Raw genomic sequence first — 23,941 nt, forward strand, 5'->3', positions numbered from 1 at the left:
GCTGATCCAGACCTGTATCATTTAATCTGCTGTTGATTCCTTCTAGTGTATTTTCATTTTAGTTATTGTATGTCTCTGATCATTCTTTATATTTTCTTGCTTTTTGTTTAAAATTAATAACTTTTCAATCTGCTCATCCATTCTTCTCCCAAGTTCTTTGATTACCTTGATGATATTACCATGAGCTATTTACCAGGTAAATTGCTTATCTATTTCTCTTGGTTCTTATGGGTTGTTTTTGTTTTGTTTTTTTCATTTGGAATCTGTTCCTCTATTGCCTCATTTTGCCTAATTTGCTGTTTTTATTTCTGTGTATCTCATATGTTGGTTACATTTCCTGATCTTAGAGAAGCAGCCTTTTTTAGGAGATGTCATGCTCCTTGCAGCACACACCTCTCTGGTCACCAGAGCAATATGCTGCGTGAGGGCTTGTGGGCTCTTCTGTTGCAGCAGGATGACCCTATGGGCAGTCTGGTAGGTGCAGCTGGCCCTGTCTGCTGGTTTGCCAGGCTCTACTGTGGGTGGAGACCACTGGCCTCTGGGTGGCAGAGCCAGGTCACAGGGCAGCTGGCTGCAGAACCCTGCCTGCCTGCAGGTCTAGTGCTCACTGTTGGGTGGAGCCTGGTTCCAGGGTGGATGGCTGCAGAACCAGATTTCCTGGATCTAGTGTTGGCCTGTTGGTGGGTAGGCTCTCCAGTATCCCAAAGCTGATACCGGCCTGCTGGTGAATGGGACTTTCTCCTTGGGCAGCTGGCTGAGGATTCTAAGGTATCTCAGAGCTGCTGTTGGCTTTAAGGTAACTGATTCTGGGGACCGGGGGTCCAGGGGTTAGTTCTGGCTCACTGGTGGTTGAAGCCAGGTCCTGAGGCCTCTCACTGAAAGGCCATTGGGGTTTCATAGCAGGTTTCATCCCACTGTTGGTGGGGGCGAGGGGGGGCGTTGACGGCTGGATCCTGAGATATCCTTAGACTGTGGCCAGTTTGCTGATGGCCTGAGAGCTGATAAGGCAAGCTGCAATAATCCTATGGCCAGTGTCCACCCACTGGTGGGTGAAGCTGGGTCCTGGAGTCTCTGGTTGTGGTGTTCCTGGGGCTGGTGTCTGTCTGCTGGTGGCCAGGGCTCAGGGGGCTCTGAGGCTCGTTGGTGAGCAGAGCTAGGTCCTGGAGTCTCTAGCTGCGGTGTTCCTAGGGGAACCCTGGCTGTAGCTCCAGTGTGTGGTGCCAGGGCCTTCTGGTGGAGAAGGTGTTTGCAGGAGTAGCTGTGGACTCAGGGGGTCTTTAGGCAACCTGCATGCTGGTAGGTGGGGCTGTGTCCCTGCCCAGCTCCCAGTGCTGGTGCCTTCAGACTGTTGGGCAGGGGATGGGCTGGGTCCTGAAGCTAATAAGCTAGAGGGAGAAGTCAAAGATGGCACTTTCTAGTGCTAGAGTCCATGTGACAGAATGAGTTCCCCTAAATGGCGGCCACCAGCATCTGTGTCCCTAGGGTGATCTGCAGTCACCTTCTACCTACCCAGGAGACTCTCTGAGATCAACAGGTGGGTCTGCCCCAGCCTCCTTTCATATTACTGCTTCTGGGTTCTGGAGCATGTAAAATTACATTTTGTCTTAATTAAGTTTGATTATATTGTCATCTTGGGTCTCTTTGACTTCTTCTTAGAGTTCGTTGAGCATGGGCTTTTACATTTGCACATTTCATCACATTTGGGAGTTTTTAGCCATTATTTCTTCAAATAGTCCCTCCACCCTTTTCTGTTCTCCTGCTGCTGCTGCTGCTGCTGCTGCTGCTGCTGCTGCTAAGTCGCATCAGTCGTGTCCAACTCTGTGCGACCCCATAAATGGCAGCCCACCAGGCTCTTCCATCCCTGGGATTCTCCAGGCAAGAACACTGGAGTGGGTTGCCATTTCCTTCTCCAATGCACGAAAGTGAAAAGTGAAAGTGAAGTCGTTCAGTTGTGTCCGACTCTTAGCGACCCCATGGACTATAGCCTACCAGGCTCCTCCGTCCATGGGATTCTCCAGGCAAAAGTACTGGAGTAGGTTGCCATTGCCTTCTCCGCTTCTCCTTCTGAGAGTTTCACAAACTACACGTCAGTTTGCTTAATGATGTCCCGGTGATTGCTTAGGCTCTGTTCACTTTTCTTTAACCTTTTGTTGTTTTTCCTCAGAAAGGATAATTTCTACTGTCCTGTCTTCAAGTTCACTAATTCCTTCTTCTGCCTGCTCAAATCTGCCTTGGAATCCCCCATTCACTACTTTCCATTATTGTAATTTCATCTCCAGAATTTCAATTTAGTTTCCTTTTAGGTTTTCTATCTCTCTCTTGATATTTCCATTTTGTTCACACATTGTTTTCTTGATTTGCCCTATATCTTTTTGTTTTTAATCATGTCTTAGGCCATTGTTTTAAAGTCTTTGTCTAGTAAATCTGCCATCAGGTTGTTTCGGGGACCGTTTCTACTACGATTTTCCTTTGAGTTGGGGCACACTCTTGTTTGTTTGTAGGCTTTGTGATTCTCTGTTGTTGCTGAACAATGGGGATTCATAATGTGGTAGCTCTGAAAATTAGATTGTACCCCTTCCCCAGGATTTGCTATGGTTGTTTTTCTAATTTTTTTTTAATTGTTGTAGACTGTCTTTGTGCTGAGTATCAGCATTAAAGTGTGAACTTAAGGTCTTCTAAGGTCCTTTCTGAGCCTTTCCTTGAGCATGCACAGTCACTTTCTAACTTTCCCTATATATGCAGCTGTTTTTAATGTCCTGGACTTTAAGCTTTGGCTCCCAAAGTGGGAAAAGGTGAAAAATGAAGGGAGAGAAAGGGTGCCAGTCCTCTCACTCTCTGGAATGTTCCTTCAGGTGGAAGGGGAGGGGCTTGCAACAACACAGGGAGGTGCAGCAAAAGCCACCCACCCGTCTACACCTTTGTGATGAGAAGGATCAATCAGTAGTCAGAGAAGATACCTGATGTTTGGAGGACAGGTCCCACAAACTGCTCCAGGATCAGTGCACAGCTGCCTGCCAGGGTGCTGGGGGTGGACTAGGTAGCTGCTACTGCACTGAGAGTTGAATTACCCAGAACTGAGTTCAATTAGCAGCCAGCTCTTCCCTTGGAAGGTGAGCCTTCAACAGACTCTCAAGTTCCAAATTAGTTACATCAGACAGACTCTGCCCCTGCCATTGCTGTCCAGGTGGGGGGCCATTCCTGGAGTCCCTGCTCCACTGTCACTACAGAATCCAGCCAGGCACGTTTAAACCTTGCATCTACTGTTAATTGTCTTAACCTTTCAACCATTCTGTTGGTTGCCTGTAGAGCTGAATTTAGGGAGGTGATTGTGCTTGAACTTGGCATCCAACATTTGCCTGGTGAATATTGTTGGGCCAGTTTGGCCGATGGCAGGATTGCTGTGGGCTCATCAAAACCACTAGTGAAGCTAGTAGCCTGCATGTCATCCAAGAAGCCGAGACTCTCCCAAAAACTGACGTGTGACAAGATGAATTGATGATTCAGCTCCAAGGCATGTGTGGGAGTTCTGTGTTTTAGTTAGTTCTTTACACCATTTGATTTGCTCACCGTCTCAGACTTCCTAGGATCACACAACACATCAGAGAGGTGGTGGGAGGCGAGCTGCAGAAAGTCAGGACTTACCTGACACTCTGAGTGTTCAGTGCAGCCTGACTTGTGCTTCCCCGCTGCCCCCGATCTGTGCTCTCACTGTCCTCTCTGTGCTTTTCCAGAAGAGGCTGAGCACTGCAGCTTTGGGGCGGGCTCGCTGTCCAGGCGGCGGCGCCCACTGGCCCTGCGGGAAGATGGCCCCCGCCGGCGCACACACCTGCACATCGGCCTGCCACACGACTTCCGCCCGGTGTCCTCCATCATCGACGTGGACATCGTTCCTGAGACGCACCGCCGCGTGAGGCTGTACCGGCACGGCTGCCAGAAGCCGCTGGGCTTCTACATTCGCGACGGCACGAGTGTGCGTGTGGCCCCGCAGGGGCTGGAGAAGGTGCCTGGCGTCTTCATCTCCCGCATGGTGCCTGGCGGCCTCGCCGAGAGCACCGGGCTGCTGGCCGTGGATGACGAGGTCCTGGAGGTGAACGGGATTGAGGTGGCTGGGAAGACACTGGACCAGGTCACGGACATGATGATCGCCAACAGCCACAACCTCATCGTGACGGTCAAGCCCGCCAACCAGAGGAACAACGTGGTGCGGGGCAGCCGTGCCTCAGGCAGCTCCGGCCGCTCCTCGGACAGCACAGCCAGCCGCCACAGCCTGCCCGCGGCCCATGTCCTGCAGAACTTGCCCCCGGACGAGATGGAGAGCGACGAGGAGGCCGACGTGGTCCTCGAGGGCGTGCTGGAGCCCCGGCTGGCCCCCAGGCCGCCTCCAGGCAGCCTCACGCGCGTCAACGGCGCAGGCCTGGCGCCCAGCCTACACAGCCCTGGGCGGGAGGGCAGTGTCCAGAGGCTTCTCAGCTCCCTCCGCTCTGACCCTCGCCACAGCCTGGCCCTGCCCCCGGGAGGGGTGGAGGAGCACGGGCCGGCGGTCACCCTGTAGGGCCAGGCACCAGACAGCTCAGTTTACCAAGGAGAAACACTTCTAAAATTCTATTCCAATTTTAAAATAAGAAAAAATTATATACTTCACTCCTCCTATTTGTTGTTTTTACTTATCCCTCCCTTTTCATCCATAACCCTATTCTTTCTTTCAACTCATGAATAGAAAAAAACTTTATAGAGTTTCTCCGTAGAATATAAAATACACACACGTGCACAGTCTATACTGGCCCAGGTGCCAGGTCCAGCACCTTTGTGAAGTGGTAGAAATGACCTAAGCGCAGAAAATATTTCATTTTTAAATTTTAAAAACATACTTTTTTTAAAAATGAAGCCTTTAAATTACTTTTGTATTGGGTTGGCAAAAAATCTCATTCGGGTTTTTCTGTAAGATGCTATGAGAAAGCCCAAAGAAACTTTTTGGCCAACTCAGTAAATAGTCGTCATGTTTTCACTGTGCTTCCTGCCGACTTGCACTGATCCTGCTGATGGGCCAGAAGGCTGTGAAGACAGAATGTGGCAAGAAGGCAGAGACTGGAATTTAAGAGCAAGTGCACCCAAACCTATACTAAGCATGACTGCAGAGGATGAATTTCAGAATTTCACAGTTTGTAGTCCTGTCTCAAATAGCCAAGTGGGTGTTGAACTCCCACACCTCGCTGGGAAGAGAGAACCCATGTGAAGTGGTCATGGTGATCGTGGCGGGGGACTCGCCCTGTGGGCAACTTTGTAAGACCTTTGAAGGTGAATTTAACTTTGGAAGAGAGTGGAAGGTGCAGCTCACCATCTGTGATCAAAAGCCATTATCTACTCTGAGATAAACACCACTCTGTTCTGGGACTGTGACTCTGAGGGTGGTTTTGACATGTTTCCATGAGGAATGGTGGCCAAGCCAGCCACATGTCACTTGGGCCTCTGAGAGGTCTCAGCCATTCAGATGTATGCGTTCTGCATCTTTCCTTTTAAATAACAAGTCATATGAAGTGTAAAGATTTTTAACACAGAGTAAATTCATTGTCACTTCCCTTTGATATTCGATCAATATTTACATATTTAGTAATCTTAAAGGTTTATTCATGTTTCATCCAAATTTTATATGTATTTTTGCTTGAACCCAGTGTTGAGGAGAAAATGTTACATTTATCCTTTGAAAACTAAACTTTCACCCAAAAAAGTTTCCATGTAAATACAGGTAGATGTATTTTTGTAGGTTGCCCTTTGGGAAACTATGCAGCTGCTTCTCCTGTGGTCTAGCACCCCCTGCTGGTCAGTGGCAGAACTGACTTTATGGATGTCAGTTTGATAACAGATGTCAAGCCGTGTATCACAATGTTTTTATTTCTCCTGAATTCATTAAGTGAAAAGAAAGTTATTTTTCTCTTAGAAACTATTTATTGGACATAAATAGCTTTTACTGAGTAGCTGTGGTCTCCTGCACCTTTGTTTTTGTTATTTGTATGCCAAGATCACTGTCTGTTTTGGTCCTAAAATACAGGGAAGACCAAGGATGCTCCTCCTCTGAGGTCTAGGACCCCCAAGTTTATGGGCTCCAATGAACTGTATGAGCATTTGGGGGCCCCAGGAGCAGGAAGTATTTCTTTTACTATGACACGTGTCATAGAACCAAAACTCTAAGGCAAAGTTTCTATCACTAAGTTATTGCTGGTCACTGAATATCTTCTCAAAAAACAAGGTGTGTTACCAAGAAGGAAAGTTATATTTCTTACCGTATCTTAAGTTTTTAAACAAATGTGAATAATTTTTTAAAGAAAAAAAAAAGGCTTATGCTGAGATTTGTGTGCTATTGCTCATAATTTTAGGAGTTACAAATTGTCTTGAGCAGCTGCTTGAGTGTATTTTTCTACCCAAGTCTATATTTCTGCAATTTTCTTCTTAAAAAAAAGAAAAAAGACAAAAAAAAAAAAAACTATGTTGTATACACTTGAAAGTCTTCTTGGTTTTTATATATCAAAGAATAAAAACTCTTTCTTTGCTTTTAATATTTTCCAGCTGGTTCTAAATATCGGAGAGCATGTGTGTTAACGATCAGCAGAGATAAACTTACCCTCAGGATGAAACGCCTCTAATGTTTACCAAGTGCCTCTCGTGTGCCAGGTGTGTTCCCTTGATGCTCACGCATTCTTCACAGGAAAGCACCAGTAGCCCTACTTTACAGAGGGGAAAATGGGCTCAGACTGAAGTAGGCAGTAGGGCATTTCAAATGACAAACTGCACTCATATTTGACAGGAGGTGGTGGTGTCTTAGGTCCAGAACCTTCTTTGGAAGTCAATATGAAACAGCTTTTCTGAAAAACTAACCATGCAGCTTTTTGAAAATACACCTTAGTTTGAAAATTTTCCAATAACACTTATACATTCAGTACTGTCAATGATAAATACATCAAGATCCACTCATGCAGTAAATTACAAATGACAAGGTGATGGCAGCAAGTACCAATTCCTGGAAGAAATAGCACGTATGCTTTACCAGCATGAGGCACTGCACTACACCCTCCCTGACACACTGGGCTACAGACAGCCCTTTCCATTGGGAGGGAACACCAGCAGTGCTTCTAGAGTGACCCCACACCTGTGAGGGGCAGCTGGGGAGGCGGGGACTGAGGCTGGATCCATGCTCTGAGTTGACTCAGGGGTGGGGTCAGAGATGCAGGGGAACATACCTGGCTGACCAGCTGGGGAGTGCAGGTCATGTGACCTTATAGTGACACATGTTGCCAGCCCCAGAGCCTGCAACACCTCAGAAGAACCAGCCTTGCAGCCGACAAGGAGACCCTATCCACCAATCAGTGGTTATGTAGCATCTCAGTTTTACAGAGCAGCCAAAGACTGGCAGTGACGTCTTTTGGTGAGTCACAAAGATGTCTGGAAAATGCTGGTACTAAGATCCTAACTTAATATCAGGTAACCTTCAAAAAGTGTTTCCTGATGGGCAGAAATACTATTCAGTGATTAACTTTTTCTTCTAACACCACACCTGTTCCTTTCTGCCTCTGACATCAACTTGCTACATACTTCTTATCCCAAAGACCTCCCAGGTCAACACACAAGTTCCTTTTCCATGTTTCCTCATTTATCTTATTTTCTTCAGGATCTTCATAAAAAGATAACTTTCAGGGATTGAGAACTTTGCCTTACCAGTTTCCTAAGGAATGGTCCCCCCTCCAGGAAGCAAGCACTGTTTTCCACATTCCCTTTCCCAGGGAGCTTTGTAAGGAAACATTTCTTGAGTTGAACCTTCTTGACCCCAAGCTAGTGTGCCGGGGGAAGAGCTCTCTCCACACAAGTGTTGCTTCTAGTGGATCCAGTGATTGCATCAAGCATGCCTACACGTGTTTCATGGCAAACCGAGGGTTTGTGTTACTGCTCCAGAACCAAATCACGGTCTTCATACAAGCCCACCCACATGAACTGAATATAAACTGAAGCAACTACCAGGGAAGCACTGCAAATTCCACACAGAATGGAATACTACTACACACACACACAATGGAATATTACTACATACACACACACACACAATGGAATATTACTACACATACACACAATGGGATATTACTACACATACACAAATCAGATATTACTGTACATACACACAATGGGGTATTACTACACCCACACACACACAATGGACTATTACTACACATACACACAATGGGACATTACTACACATACACACAATGGGATATCACTACACACACACATAATGGGATATTACTACACGCATACACAATGGGATATCACTACATACACACATAATAGGATATTACTACGCACACACACAATGGGATATTACTATGCACACACACAATGGGATATTACTATGCACACACACAATGGGATATTACTACACACACACAGAATGGAATATTACTACATACACACACAATGGAATATTACTACATACACAATGGAATATTACTACACACATACAATGGAATATTACTGTACACACACACACAATGGGATATCACTACGCACACACACAATGGGATATTACTATATACACACACAATGGGATATTACTACGCACACACATAATGGAATATTACTACACACACACACAATGGAATATTACTACATACACAATGGAATATTACTACACACATACAATGGAATATTACTGTACACACACACACAATGGAATATTACTACACACACACACAATGGAATATTACTACATACACAATGGAATATTACTACACACATACAATGGAATATTACTGTACACACACACACAATGGAATATTACTACACACACACAATGGAATATTACTACATACACAATGGAATATTACTACACACATACAATGGAATATTACTGTACACACACACACAATGGAATATTACTACACACACACACAATGGAATATTACTCAGTCATAAGAAAAAAATGAGTCACTGCCATTTGCAGCAATGCGGGAGGACCTGGAAAATACACTTAGTGAAATAAATCAGATGGAGAAAGACGAATACTATAATGATATTTATTTCTGGAATATAAAACTAATGAATATATATATCAAAACCAAAACAGACTCACAGATAGAAAAAACAAACTAGTAGTTACCTCTGGGGAGAGGGGAATGGGAAGGAGCATGTTAGCAGGATGGGACTAAGTTACAGAAACTACTGTGTATAAAATTCATAATCAGCAAGGATATATTGTACAACACAGGGAATTATAATCATTACTTTGTGATAATTTTTAATGGTGTATAATCTATAAAAATATGTATTCACTATGTTGTACACTTGAAATTAATGTAATATTGTAAATCTATACTTCAAAAAAAGCAGCAAGAGAAAAACAACATATATACAAGAGAAGCTCCATAATACCATCAGCAGTATTTTCAGCAGAAACTTTGCGGGCCAGTAAGGAGTAGCACAATATATTCAAAGTGCTGAAAGAAAACATTTCCAACCAATAACACTTTCTTGGCAAAGTTATCATTCAGAACTGAAAGAGAGATAAAGAGTTTTCCAGATAAGCAAAAAGTAATGGAGTTCATCACAAGTACACCAGCCTTACAAGAAATGTGAAAAGAATGATTTTAAGCTCTAATTAGTAAAAAGAAAATATATGGAAGTCTAATTCTCACTGAAAAAGGTAAAGGTAGTGGATTGTTGTTGTTGTTCAGTCACCAAGTCATGTCCAACTCTTCAGGACCCCATGGACTGCAGCACACCAGGCTTCCATGTCCCTCACCATCTCCCAGAGTTTGCCCAAGTTCATGCATAACTCGAAATTATGAGCCATGCCATTCAGGGCCATCCAAGATGGATGGGTCATAGTGAAGAGTTCTGACAGAATATGATCCACCGGAGAAGGGAATGGCAAACCACTCCAGTATACCAGCCTTGAGAACCCCATGAACTGTATAAGAAGGCAAAACATGGATTTATCACTTATAAAGTTAATATGAAGGTTAAGAAACTAAAGTAGTAAAAATAACTCTTAACTACAACATATACATAGTAGAAAGGAATCTAAGAACACTAAAGAAAGTCATCAAACCACAAGGGGAGAGAGTAAAAAGAAGCAGAGAAACTACAAAACAGTCAGAAACCAGGTAACAAAATGGGAACGTATATATTCCCATCAATAATAAATTTAAATTTAAATTGGTTAAATTTTCTAATCAACAGACAGACTGGAAAAAAAAAAAAAAAGACAGTGGCTGATGGATTAAAAAAAAAAAGACGCATCTATATGCTATCTACACATCAGATGTAAGAACACACAGGCTGAAAATGAAGGGGTGGAAAAAGATGTTCCGCACAAATGGAAACCAAAAGAAAGCTGCAACAGCTATGCTTTAAAACAAAATAGACTTTAAAACAAAGTTTGTGATAAGAGACACAAAGCGCATCACACAATGATTAAGGGGTCAATCCACAAGAGGATATAACATTTGTAAATATTTATGCTGGAGGAGGAAATGGCAACCCACTCCAGTATTCTTGCCTGGAATCCCATGGACAGAGGAGCCTGGAGGGCTACAGGTCAGACACGACTTAGCAACTAAACAACAAGAAGTACTATTTATGCACCCAACACAGGAGCCTCTACATATATAAAGAAAATACTAACAGGCCTAGTATAATTATATACAGATAATTTTCATTAATATATTTATGTAAACACATATACATACAAAGGAATACTACTCAGCCATAAACAAGAACAAACTCTTGCCATTTGGGACAACATGGATGGACCTGAGGGCACCATGCTAAGTGCAGTCAGTCAGACACAGACAGACACTCTGATCTCACTTATGAGTGGGTCAATTGGATTTAACCACATTTTCCAACTGGTAACCCTGTTAGATGACACACCCCTTGTATTTTTAAAGAACTGAGTGAAATTTTAGAAAATTTGTAAAGTACAGAAAAACACCAAGAAGGGACTCATGGCTCGTCTTGCACCAGGCGCAGCTTGCCCTTCCCACATCACAGCTGACCCTCACCGGCCCATATGCCCTGAGCATTAAGTGGAAGCAGATGCGTGAGGCCTTTGGGCACCCATGTTCACGGCTGCCTTGTTCATGGAAGAACGGGTAAACAGAAAATGGAAACACATACAATGGAATATCATTCAGCCTTGAACAGGAAGGACACTCTGACACACACCACAACATGGATGAATCTGGAGGACTCTGCTCGGTAAAATAAGCCACTCATAAAAGGACTAGCGCTGAATGACTCCATGTAAAGGAGATCCCTAGAGTAGGCAAAAATCACACAGAGACAAAAACCAGAATGCTGGGGTCTAGGCGCTGGGGGAGGTGAGATTTGGGAGTCACTGTTGAATAGAGGCAGCATTTCAATTTGGGAAGATAAAAGTGTTCTGGCGACTTGCCTGGAGATCCAATGGCTAAGACTCTGTGCTCCCCGTGCAGGGAACCCAGGTTTAGTCCCTGGTCAGGTATCCATCCGACTTGCCACAAGGAAAACCAAGACCCCGTGTGCCACAACTAAGACCCAACTCAGTCAAACAAAAAAATGTTTTAAAAGTCCCATCAACCCATAAAACAATTATTTTTTTACAATGTTCTGTGGATGGATGGTGGTGACAGTGGCACAACAATGTAGAAGTATTTAATGCCACCAAACTGTAAACTTAACTGCAGATGGTGACTGCAGCCATGAAATTAAAAGACACTTACTCCTTGGAAGAAAAGTTATGACCAACCTAGACAGCATATTCAAAAGCAGAGACATTACTTTGCCAACAAAGGTCCATCTAGTCAAGGCCATGGTTTTTCCTATGGTTATGTATGGATGTGAGAGTTGGACTGTGAAGAAAGCTGAGCTCCGAAGAATTGATGCTTTTGAACTGTGGTGTTGGAGAAGACTCTTGAAGAGTCCCTTGGACTGCAAGGAGATCCAACATGTCCATTCTGAAGGAGATCAGCCCTGGGATTTCTTTGGAAGGAATGATGCTAAAGCTGAAACTCCAGTACTTGGCCAACTCATGCGAAGAGTTGACTCATTGGAAAAGACTCTGATGCTGGGAGGGATTGGGGGCAGGAGAAGGGGACGACAGAGGATGAGATGAGTGGATGGCATCACTGACTCAATGGATGTGAGTCTGAGTGAACTCCAGTAGTTGGTGATGGACAGGGAGGCCTGTCGTGCTGCAATTCATGGGGTTGCAAGGAGTTGGACACGACTGAGCAACTGAAATGAACTGAACTGAAGATGGTATATTTTATGTTCTGTATATTCTAACACAATGTTTAAAACTGGGGGGGCGGGGGGAAGGAAAGGAGTCCAAAACTTCTGGTCCTAAGCTGTCTAGGAATATGCTTTGGACTCTGAGCTGATTTGTTCACTCGGCTTCTTCCCTGTCTCTTCAGGCTGCCTGGGTACAAACATCCTTTTGCACACAACCTACCCTGTTGACCTGTGGTCTGATAACCAGCAAAATGTGGACCATGAATCACTTTGGGGTCTGTGCTTGAATGGGTCTTAAAGGTTACATGACACTTTCCTGGAGTACATTAATTTCCCAACAACAAATCTAAGGCTAGCGCTGGTCCTTAAATATCAAGGAACAAAGAAGTAGCTGATTGAAGCGTCATTTGACTTCCCTGGTGGCTCAGACAGTAAAGCGTCTGTCTACAGTGTAAGAGACCTGGGTTCGTTCCCTGGGTTGGTAAGATTTCCTGGAGAAGGAAATGGCAACCCACTCCAGTACTCTTGCCTTGAAAATGCCATAGACGGAGGAGCTCGGTGCAGGCTACTATCCATAGGGTCGCAAAGAGTCGGGCACGACTGAGCGACTTCACTTTCACTTGAAGCATTCCAGGCGGAAACAGAAGGGCAGCGAGGTCGGGGGACGAGAAGTAACTTGAATGGGATGTTTCCTAACTGAATGCAGAATTCAGTACCCAAAGGAAAAGCACGGAATGAACCCCAGACCCCTAAAACAAAAAACGGACTTATGCACCACTTACATTCCAACTGTTTAAAAAAAAATAAAAAAAGTGCTTTTCGGACTTCCTGGTAGTTAAAGGTTAAGAATCCGCCTGCTAGTTCAAGGGACGCGGACGGTTCTACACGCTGAGGGACAACTGAGCCCACGCACCACAACTGCTGAAGCCCAAGCGCCCCAGAACCCAGGCTCCCCACAAGCCTCCCGATGAGAGAGAAGCCAGGGACCGCAAGGGAGAGCAGCCCCCTCACCGCACCTAGAGAAAAGCCTGCGTGCAGCAAGGGAGACACAGTGCGGCCACTAGACAATAAATGGCGTTTCACATGTGTTTGGCACAAGGCCAGCCAGCACGGCGACCAGGGCAGTGCCAACACCCACCTTGGGAGAGCAGGCAAGCCGGGAGGAAGTGGTCCAGCCGCCCGGGGCGAGCGGGGCTCAAGGCCTCAGGCCGTGGGGTCTCCCGGAGACTGGGATTCTCCCCGCACCTGAGGGGGTGAGGCAGAGGCAGGAGAGCAGGCGGCTACAGGCCGCGGGCGCGCACCACTCAATGAGCGCTCGGACCTGACCGCCGGCCCTTCAGGCGCAGCCCTCTCCCCGGCGTCCGCAGCAGGGCCCGCCAGGTGGCAGGCCGCGGGCGGAGACACCCCAGCCCCATCGGTGATCCGCTTGGGCAGCTGCACTGTCCAGCTCGGAAAGCGGCTCCTTCTCACCCTCCTCAATCTCTGCAAGGTGTTTCTGCCCTTCCCAGGTTGAAAAGCGCAGTTGGAGAATATGAAAGCCAATACATCTTGAGTCAGTTGGCCAGTTCCTTCCCTCCGCGGGGTTCAAGGGCTGGGGGCCCTGCGGCCCGGTTCCTGACGCCCCCCGGCGCCCCTGCCCTCCGCGCGGCTTCGCGGTGCTCTTGGAGCAGCCGTCCTGATTCGCGCCGCACGGCAGAGCCACACGTGCTTGGCAGGCAGGCAGTCACCCCCGCGCTCCGTGTCACCCGGCCTGAGCAAAGGCACGCATCCCTCCGGGAGAGCTGGCTTGTCTGCAAGTAGGAAAGCCTAACCTCTGTCTTCCACAGGATCGAGAGGCTCAGGTGAGCGGCCTGCAGGCATTATGCAAATACACACTCTACGGAACCATTTCTATTGAAATAAAAAAACAAAAACTTCACACCTGTTTCTTACTGGGACTCTCAAAACTTGCCTTTAAAGAAAGCCTCATTTCTCATCAAACAAATGAGAAGGCACAAGGAGTATAAGCCTGTGTTAAGAAAGCTGCTCAGGAAGCCAGGACTTGCGTGCTGGGTTCGAGCTCGGGTTACCCCGAGGCGAGTCTGTTTTCTGCCCCTTCACCACTTAACGGAGCGGGGATGATGGACGAAGGAGTGATGTCCCCAGCGGCTACTAGGCTTGCTGTCTACGGCCACACCAGTGCTGCGTCGCAGACATAGCAGGCACCTCTGCACGTGATCAAGAATTGAATAGGTATCCTTTAAAATTAATACGAGTAGAAAGAACCTCAGCCCCTGCTCCACTATTCCTATCAGGTTTTACAAATTGCGATAATGGAAACAAGAAAGGTTAAATTAACACTTCTATTAAGCAAACCTATCAACTCAAAAACAAACATTCCACGTGAAAATAGTTTTGCAATTCAAATTATCTAGCTAATAACAACACTACTCTTTGCACACTACTCTTTTAAGTTTTTGTTAAAAACTTAAAAACTTTTTGTTCATAAATTCAATGCACAAATTTAGCTACTCCTAAACAGTGGAAACAGTGTCAGACTTTATTTTTGGGGGCTCCAAAATCACTGCAGATGGTGACTGCAGCAATGAAATTAAAAGACGCTTACTCCTTGGAAGGAAAGTTATGACCAACCTAGATGGCATATTGAAAAGCAGAGACATTACTTTGCCAACAAAGGTTCGTCTAGTCAAGGCTGTGGTTTTTCCAGTGGTCATGTATGGATGTGAGAGTTGGACTGTGAAGAAAGCTGAGCGCTGAAGAATTGATGCTTCTGAACTGTGGTGTTGGAGAAGACTCTTGAGAGTCCCTTGGACTGCAAGGAGATCCAACAAGTCCATCATAAAGATCAGTCCTGAGTGTTCACTGGAAGGACTGATGCTGAAGCTGAAACTCCAATACTTTGGCCACCTCATGCGAAGAGCTGACTCACTGGAAAAGACCCTGATGCTGGGAGGGATTGAGGGCAGGAGGAGAAGGGGACGACAGAGGATGAGATGGCTGGATGGCATCACCGACTCGATGGACATGAGTTTGAGTGAACTCCAGGAGTTGATGATGGACAGGGAGGCCTTGCATGCTGTGATTCATGGGGTCGCAAAGTCGGACACGACTGAGCAACTGAACTGAACTGACAAACTAACTCGAACTGAGCGACTGAACTGAAAACTAACATTTTCTTATTACAGAACAAACCTTCAGATAAGAGTCTTGAAGACCTTCTAATGAGAGCTGATGAGTTTGTCGATATGTTGGATTATATCTTAAAAACTGCTGTCATTTAAACACTAAGATATGGTCATATGTCCAAATTACCAAGATATATGGATTTTTAATTAATCTATCCAAATATTTCGGAGAAGGTGATGGCACCCCACTCCAGTACTCTTGACTGGAAAATCCCAAGGATGGAGGAGCCTGGTGGGCTGCAGTCCATGGGGTCGCTAAAAGTCAGACACGACTGAGTGACTTAACTTTCACTTTTCACTTTCATGCATTGGAGAAAGAAATGGCAACCCATTCCAGTGTTCTTGCCTTGAGAATCCCAGGGACGGCAGAGCCTGGTGGGCTGCTATGGGGTCTCACAGAGTCGGACACAACTGAAGCGACTTAGCAGCAGCAGCATCCAAATGTTCAGATGCCAAATGAACTTGCAACAATAGCAAAAAAAGCTATTTCATCTATTTACTATCTTTTCATTTCAGGTTATGACTTTGTAACCAGCACGTGGCAAAGAATAAACATTAGAATCTAAATCTCTAAGGCAGTTCATGCTTTCAGTCTGGGGCAGTGTAACACCAACTCACAGGTGGGCTCAGGTGAACCATACAAGGACCAGAAGCAATGTAAACACAGACCCACATCACACACATGTACAAATTCCACAATCCTCCAGTGATGAGGCACTGAGCTACTGAACTCAAAGGGTCCAACATTAATTAATGGCCAAGATTTTGATAACTTTTAGAAACCTCTAATACGTAATACAGTAATGAAGACCACATTTATACAAAACATCAGAGTAATTTCTTGTAGGCTCACCCTTTTCTTTTACAGTTTAGGTTTGCAACAACTCCACATGACTGAAGTGAAAGTGCATCTCACACCCTAACCCACTGAAGTGAGGCAGACACAGACCTGCACACACTTGATGTGTGTAAAGCATTCTGAAAGCTTCAGAGGGTCTCAAGTTGAAGCACTTGCGTCAACAAGCTCCACAGTTGAAAGCACTTCACCTTGCTTTATTGGGACTCAGGTTGCCCTTTGCATCTTTATTACCATCTTTCTACTCCTCGACATGTCACTCTCAGTCAAGATAAGCTTTGATAGGCAGACAGATGTACACAGCACATAACCAGGGAAATCTGGACCAAAGGTACTTACTGCTTTAAGAACAAAGGTCTGTAACATCATCCCTACAGTGAAATTTTATAAAAGGATGTTACTGATGCTCTTAGGTGTGCACACAAATAGCATCTCAGCCATGACAAACCACTATTAGAAGATTGTAACATTACCAAACGTAGGTAGCAGCTTAATTTTTCAAACATATATTAAATTTTAAGTCAAAGAAAATTAATCATTCCGGCACTGTCTTCCTTCACATCGCTTATCCTCATGGGGAGAAGATCCTGACCGTAAGGAGTGCATGGAGATGTATAAGAAAAGACAATTTCCTAGACTTTTATGCTATTCTACATAGTTTTGAGGCAAGAAGTAGATGTTACACACACACACACACACACACACTCGGTAAAGCAATTGGAGATTCATTCCCTGTGGACCAAAACTCCCAAGACAAGAATAGTAGGACAATTAAGGGAGGAGACTGATCCCTGACCAGACCACATATTTCACATTCTCAGTCAGGAGACCTCGGTGACCACATATGCGCAAAAAGGCTCCCCCTGGAGGTCAAAGGGGAGTGATGCTAACTAATGACAGGCTACCCATATGCCTCTTCGGTAGAATCCATCTTGGCTAAGAGATGCGTGTGAACACATGGGAGGATCCTCAGTTCAGTTCAATTGCTCAGTTGTGTCCGACTCTTTGCGACCCCATGGACTGCAGCACGCCAGGCCTCCCTGTCCATCACCAACTCCTGGAGTTTACTCAAACTCATGTCCATTGAGTTGGTGATGCCACCCAACGATCTCACCCTCTGCTGTCCCCTTCTCCTCCCACCTTCAATCTTTCCCAGCATCAGGGTCTTCTCCAGTGAGTCAGTTCTTCCCATAAGGTGGCCAAATATTGGAGTTTCAGCTTAAGCATCAGTCCTTCCAATGAACATTCAGGACTGATATCCTTTAGGATGGACTGGTTGGATTTCCTTGCAGTCCAAGGAACTCTCGAGAGTCTTCTCCAACACCACAGTTCAAAGGCATCAATTCTTTGGCGCTCAGCTTTCTTCACAGTCCAACTCTCACATCCATACATGACTACTGGAAAAACCATAGCCTTGACTAGACAGACCTTTGTTGGCAAAGTACTGTCTCTGCTTTTCAATATGCTGTCTAGGTTGGTCATAACTTTCCTTCCAAGGAGTAAGCATTTTTTAATTTCATGGCTGCAGTCACCATCTGCAGTGATTTTGGAGCCCAGAAAAATAAAGTCAGCCACTGTTTCCCCATCTATCTGCCATGAAGTGATGGGACCGGATGCCATGATCTTTGTTTTCTGAATGTTGAGCTTTTAGCCAACTTTTTCATTCTCCTCTTTAACTTTCATCAAGAGGCTCTTTAGTTCTTCTTCACTTTCTGCCATAAGGGTAGTGTCATCTGCATATCTGAGGTGATTGATATTTCTCCCAGCAATCTTGATTCCAGCTTGTGCTTCCTCCAGCCCAGCGTCTCTCATGATGTACTCTGCATGTAAGTTAAATAAGCACGGTGACATATACAGTCTTGACGTACTCCTTTTCTTATTTGGAACCAGTCTGTTGTTCCATGTCTAGTTCTAACTGTTGCTTCCTGACCTGCATACAGGTTTCTCAAGAGGCAGGTCAGGTGGCCTGGTATGCCCATCTCTTTCAGAATTTTCCATAGTGTATTGTGATCCACACAATCAAAGGCTTTGGCATAGTCAATAAAGCAGAAATAGATTTTTCTGGAACTCTCTTGCTTTTTCCATGATCCAGCATATGTTGGCAATTTGATCTCTGGCTCCTCTGCCTTTTCTAAAACCAGCTTGAACATCTGGAAGTTCATGTATTGCTGAAGCCTGGCTTGGAATATTTTAAGCACTACTTTACTAGTGTGAGATGAGTGCAATTGTGTGGAAATTTGAGCATTCTTTGGCATTGCCTTTCTTTGGGATTGGAATGAAAACTGACCTTTTCCAGTCCTGTGGCCACTGCGGAGTTTTTCATATTTGCTGGCATATTGAGTACAGCACTTTCACAGCATCATCTTTCAGGATTTGAAATAGCTCAACTACAATTCCATCACCTCTACTAGCTTTGTTCGTAGTGACACTTCCTAAGGCCCACTTGACTTCACATTCCAGGATGTCTGGCTGTAGGTGAGTGATCATACCATTGTGATGATCTTGGTCGTGAAGATCTTTTTTGTACAGTTCTTCTGTGTATTCTTGCCACCTCTTCTTAATATCTTCTGCTTCCGTTAGGTCCATACCATTTCTGTCCTTTATCGAGCCCATCTTTGCATGAAATGTCCCCTTGGTATCTCTAATTTTCTTGAAGAGATCTCTAGTCTTTCCCATTCTATTGTTTTCCTCTATTTCTTTGCACTGATCACTGAGGAAGGCTTTCTTATCTCTCCTTGCTATTCTTTGGAACTCTGCATTCAAATGGGTATATCTTTCCTTTTCTCCTTTGCTTTTTTGCTTCCCATCTTTTCACAGCTATTTGTAAGGCCTCCTCAGACAGCCATTTTGCTTTTTTGCATTTCTTTTTCTTGGGGAGAGTCTTGATTTCTGTCTCTTGTACAATGTCATGAACCTCCATCCACAGTTCATCAGGCACTCTATCAGATCTAGTCCCTTAAATCTATTTCTCACTTCCACTGTATAATCATAAGGGATTTGATTTAGGTCATACCTGAATGGTCTGGTGGTTTTCCCCACTTTCTTCAATTTAAGTCTGAATTTGGCAACAAGGAGTTCATGATCTGAGCCACAGTCAGCTCCCGGTCTTGTTTTTGCTGACTGTGTAGAGCTTCTCCATCTGTGGCTGCAAAGAATATAATCAATCTGATTTCGGTGTCAACCATCTGGTGATATCCATGTGTAGTGTCTTCTCTTATGTTGCTGGAAGAGGGTGTTTGCTATAACCAGTGTGTTCTCTTGGCAGAACTCTATTAGCCTTTGCCCTGCTTCATTCTGTATTCCAAGGCCAAATTTGCCTGTTACTCCAGGTGTTTCTTGACTTCCTACTTTTGCATTCCAGTCCCCTATAATGAAAAGGACATCTTTTTTGGGTGTTAGTTCAATATACAGCCTTGATCCTGAAAAGTACCAAATATGGATTGTGAGCCAGGCAAATTAAAATTATTGACCAAAGGAAACCCAGAAGTGCCCCACAGAAGTAATTCAGACTGCCACCAGGGTACAACTCAGGGACTCTTGAGTCCACCCCTTGTCTATCCACATGTACTGTATTCTCTTCCTCCTAATAAAAACTTCACTTGCTTCACCACTTTCCATCTGTGGAAACTCTTCTGCAAAGCCGAAGGGCCAGTGGCCTGGTCACTGACCACTGGCCTAGTGGATAGGCTCTGGTGCTCTCACCACTGTGACCCGGCCTTAATTTCTGGCTAGAAACCCAAGGCCCGCTCCAACCTGTGGCAGGCCGAGGCCACCCCAGATCAGTATGAGTTACAACCAAATGATCTGGACTGAGGTGGACCTTATATTAGAAGGCAAAAGACCCAGGGTTACTCTCTAGTATATAATGTATTCTCAACTCTTTGAATCCGTCTAGTTTAAATTGAAGTATAGTTGATTTACATGTGTTAGTTTTAGGTGTACAGCACAGTGACTAGGTTTTTTCCATTATAACCTAGACTAATTTCCATTATAGGTTATTACAAGATATTGAGTGTCTAATGTTTCTTTGTAGCCACTGTGTCAACACCGTGGGACAGGAAAGCGTAGATACCAATGAAACTGTCCTTACACAGGTCACTGCATGGAAGCAGCTTGCTAATTTGGTGTTCAGGAAGTGGCAAAGACTTATTCTGTTTCTAGTGCACTGAAAATAAAACATGGTTATACTGAGGCCATTTTTTTAATGAAATACAGAGCAATCACCTCTCCACACATGCATTTTGTAAATGGAAAAACAGGCATAGTGTGGTCAGAACCTGGTGTAGATTCTCAGATGGCAGAGTAAGGTTAAATAGCTCATACCCTGGACTTCTTAGCAAATTAGATTGGGAATGTCATTTAATTATATGTCAATCCTCAGACATTACAGGTATTTTGATCCTTGAAATAAGATGTTTCTTTAGGACAACACTGTGCAATTCTGGGAATTCCCTGGCAGTCCAGTGATTACAACTCCATGCTTTCACTGCAGAGGGCATGGGTTCAATCCCTGGTCAGGGAACTAAAATCCTGCAAGCTTTGTGGCACAGCCAAAACAAACAAAACAGAGGAAAAGAAAAACCAGTGTGCAGTTATAAGGGTATATTTAAAGATTCATTTCTAAGTGGGACCCAAATATATAAGAACTTGCAATCATGGTCAAGTTCCTAGAAAATCTAAATTGATTACTGAATAAATCTCATCATGAATTTACCAAGTTTTCCATTTTCATGTTTCTGAATTGATCCTATGTTGTCAGTAACATCTATTTTCAGTATCCCAGCTTCCCCTTTAGTCATCAAGTCATTTAACACAGAAGGTCATGTAGAAGCTAAAAAGTTGGCAATGCCAATAGCTAGGATAGAGTTAGAAAATACAGTTAGTACTGGGTGTTGATATACGTGTATTCTGCTTACTTCTAAATTAGCAACTTATTGGACCAAGATGGTCACCACCACCACCTGTGAACAGAAACAAGGTCAGCAATGAAATATATGGTGATAAGGAACCACTGTGGTAACAATGAGTTCTGATGCGAAGTTATTGATTTCCTAATAAGTTATTAGAAAAGCACTCACCTTAAAGCTGAATATAATTAAAAAGGCCTCTGCTAACATCCTTGGCGTCATGTGACTGGAGCTGCAAGCAATGTGCTAGACTTGGGCTTCCCCAGCACATTCCAAAATCTCCTGCACAGCTACCGTGCCTTCCTTGTCTACAGTTGTCTTATTGATGTAATCACTCGTTATTTGAGAGCGTGTATAAAATCCAAACAAAATTAAATTTAAAAAATAACCAAAAATTACCTTTCCTGCAAAATGCATTTCTTTATAATGATCTCGTGAACTCCCTGGTGTTTTCCTAAGTCATCTTCCACAAGACAATGGCAGAGGCTAAATCTCCTGTCCTTTTTAGGACCAAAGATACTTTCCTTGCAATGAGACCTTACATCTGTCTGCATGGAAACTCCTTCCAGAATCTGAGCGTAGTCTGTTTGATATCATACTAACGTGTGTGCGTCAGTGTCATTTCATAGACAATGTAGGATTTTCTGGGTCTTCAACAGTTCTGAAAGCTGCTCCATAGGAATTGGGGAAGCAAAACGAGTCAACTTATCTATAAAACCCTAGCAAAACTATTGTTTTTATTGATTTTACAACTTAACACTCAAGATAGATCTATAGAGAAATATTGTTTTAAGAAAAACTATTGAACCATTATAGATTACTATTAATTATTCAATTTTCTCTAGCTTAGACAACTGGTAAATTATCTAACATCATATTAAACTTTCCATATCATGCATTGTAAACCATAAAAAACTAATTTTTGAAAAAATATATTCATTTATGACAATTCTGAATTTGCACTTGATAATATGACCACAATCTTAGTTTATACATAGCAAACACATCTATATGGCTGAAGTAGCATTAATAAAGATTAATAAAATTTTAAATGTTTTATTATCAAAAGTTTTATCTCTGAAAAGGAATTTGTGTAATTTTTGTTTAAAAGTAAATAATCATTGCTCATATTTTACGGGTGGGATAAAAAAAGTGGTTTTGGAAGCACTTTCTTTAGTACTGTGTAGGAAACGAATGTTACCTACTATTTAGCAGCATTATTATATATATTCTACCTTTTGAAAGGTGAGCTAAGTCATCCGTGAATGGTGTTTGTTTTCCACCTGCCAACATAGCGGCCTTAGAGATCCCAGTCATAAAACAGATTTTTATTCTGATTTTAATCTACTTAACATAGTGACCCTCCTAGATATCTGATCCCAAATAAGCATACACTTTAGGCTGCTTTCATATGTCATTATCACAGGTCTTTGAGGTTGATAGTGCCGATCAATTGTCATCTTAACTGTGTATTATAAAAATCTGGTAATTTAGACTTCAACTTTCATCAGTGTTGATACTTTTTACTCAGATGGTTCATGGATCACAAATTTTAAAACTCCTGGGTTTAGAATCTGAAAGTAACTAGAACTACTGGGCACTGTTACAACTAACATGTTCTCGGGGCTCACTCATATAAAGAGTTTCCCTGTATAAAATTTTCATTGCTAAAATTATTTCTAAATTTTTAAACTTTAAAAACTAGGTAATGATTATTAAAAGTGTGATTCCATAAGTGTGCATCAGCAGGAGCGCGACAAGGTAAGGCTTTGTATTACGGACTGCGTGTTTATATGTTTACTCACCACCTACCAAAAAAACGATTGGTTTCAGGACAAAGATGACATTACATTTAAGTTTTTAAAACTTAAAGTTTTCTGGCAGTACCTCGTAGTTCGAATTTGTATTCCCTGGTTGATAGTTCAGCAGGGGCTTTGTTTAGTAACATGGGGAGACATTCCAAAATACTAAATGAAATAGCAAATTTGTATTTCTTTTTTTCGTTCTAATCAAAGACTTCCCTCCTTTCACTTTTTATTCAAAAAATGTCACCTCACTGAGTTCATCATGCATTCAGAACAGTACCCGGCGCACAGGGCACTGCTGCCGTCACTGCTTTAACCATCCAGGGCAGGGTGCCTTGTGCCCCCACACCAACAGGGCTACGTGCACGTCCAGAGAACGGACATTTATTAGCAATACAACTACATCCCTTAAGTGATGTGTCACTGTGGGGAGGTGAACTGACCTCTGGGTAGAGTGACCAACTTGTCTCCACCTGCCTGAATATTCCCAGTGTTGGTACTAAAAGTTCATAAAAATCCCTCAGTCGTGAGCAGACTGCAACAGTTGGCCACATTACCTTGGAATCCACGTCTTCACCTTGAAAACAGAGGCAAAATAATACCTACTCACAAGAGTACTGAGGCTTAAATAGGGACCTATTAATACGTGCACAGAAGAATGGAGCACAGCAGCACTACCGGTCACCTCCCTACTCCTTCCACCTGACTAGCTCCTGCCTCGGGCAGCTTACTTAACCTCAGCTTCCTTTATACGGAAAAAGGAAAAAGAATTTTACATTTTCCTCATGCATGGATACTACCATTCACCTGTTAAGACTGCTGAGAGTTAAAATGCACATCAGCTGCATCAACACAGAGCCGAGTAAGGAAAGCAGATCATCACCATCATCATTAGAATACTCAGCCCATTTCCTAGCAACGGTAAACTGTTGA

General features: G+C 43.8%; 1 protein-coding gene across 1 annotated transcript in view; it reads left to right on the forward strand.

Moving 5' to 3' along the window:
* Positions 1-6,553, forward strand: part of PARD6G (par-6 family cell polarity regulator gamma) — a 77,956-nt gene extending 71,403 nt beyond the window's left edge. The window contains exon 3 of the mRNA XM_061399454.1: positions 3,732-6,553. Within this exon, the coding sequence (XP_061255438.1) occupies positions 3,732-4,552 (821 nt within the window). The 3' untranslated portion in view covers positions 4,553-6,553. The remainder of the gene's footprint in view (positions 1-3,731) is intronic.
* The last annotated feature ends 17,388 nt before the right edge of the window (positions 6,554-23,941 follow it).

Source organism: Bos javanicus, chromosome 24 (genome assembly GCF_032452875.1).
Source record: "Bos javanicus breed banteng chromosome 24, ARS-OSU_banteng_1.0, whole genome shotgun sequence".
Lineage (NCBI taxonomy): Eukaryota > Metazoa > Chordata > Mammalia > Artiodactyla > Bovidae > Bos > Bos javanicus.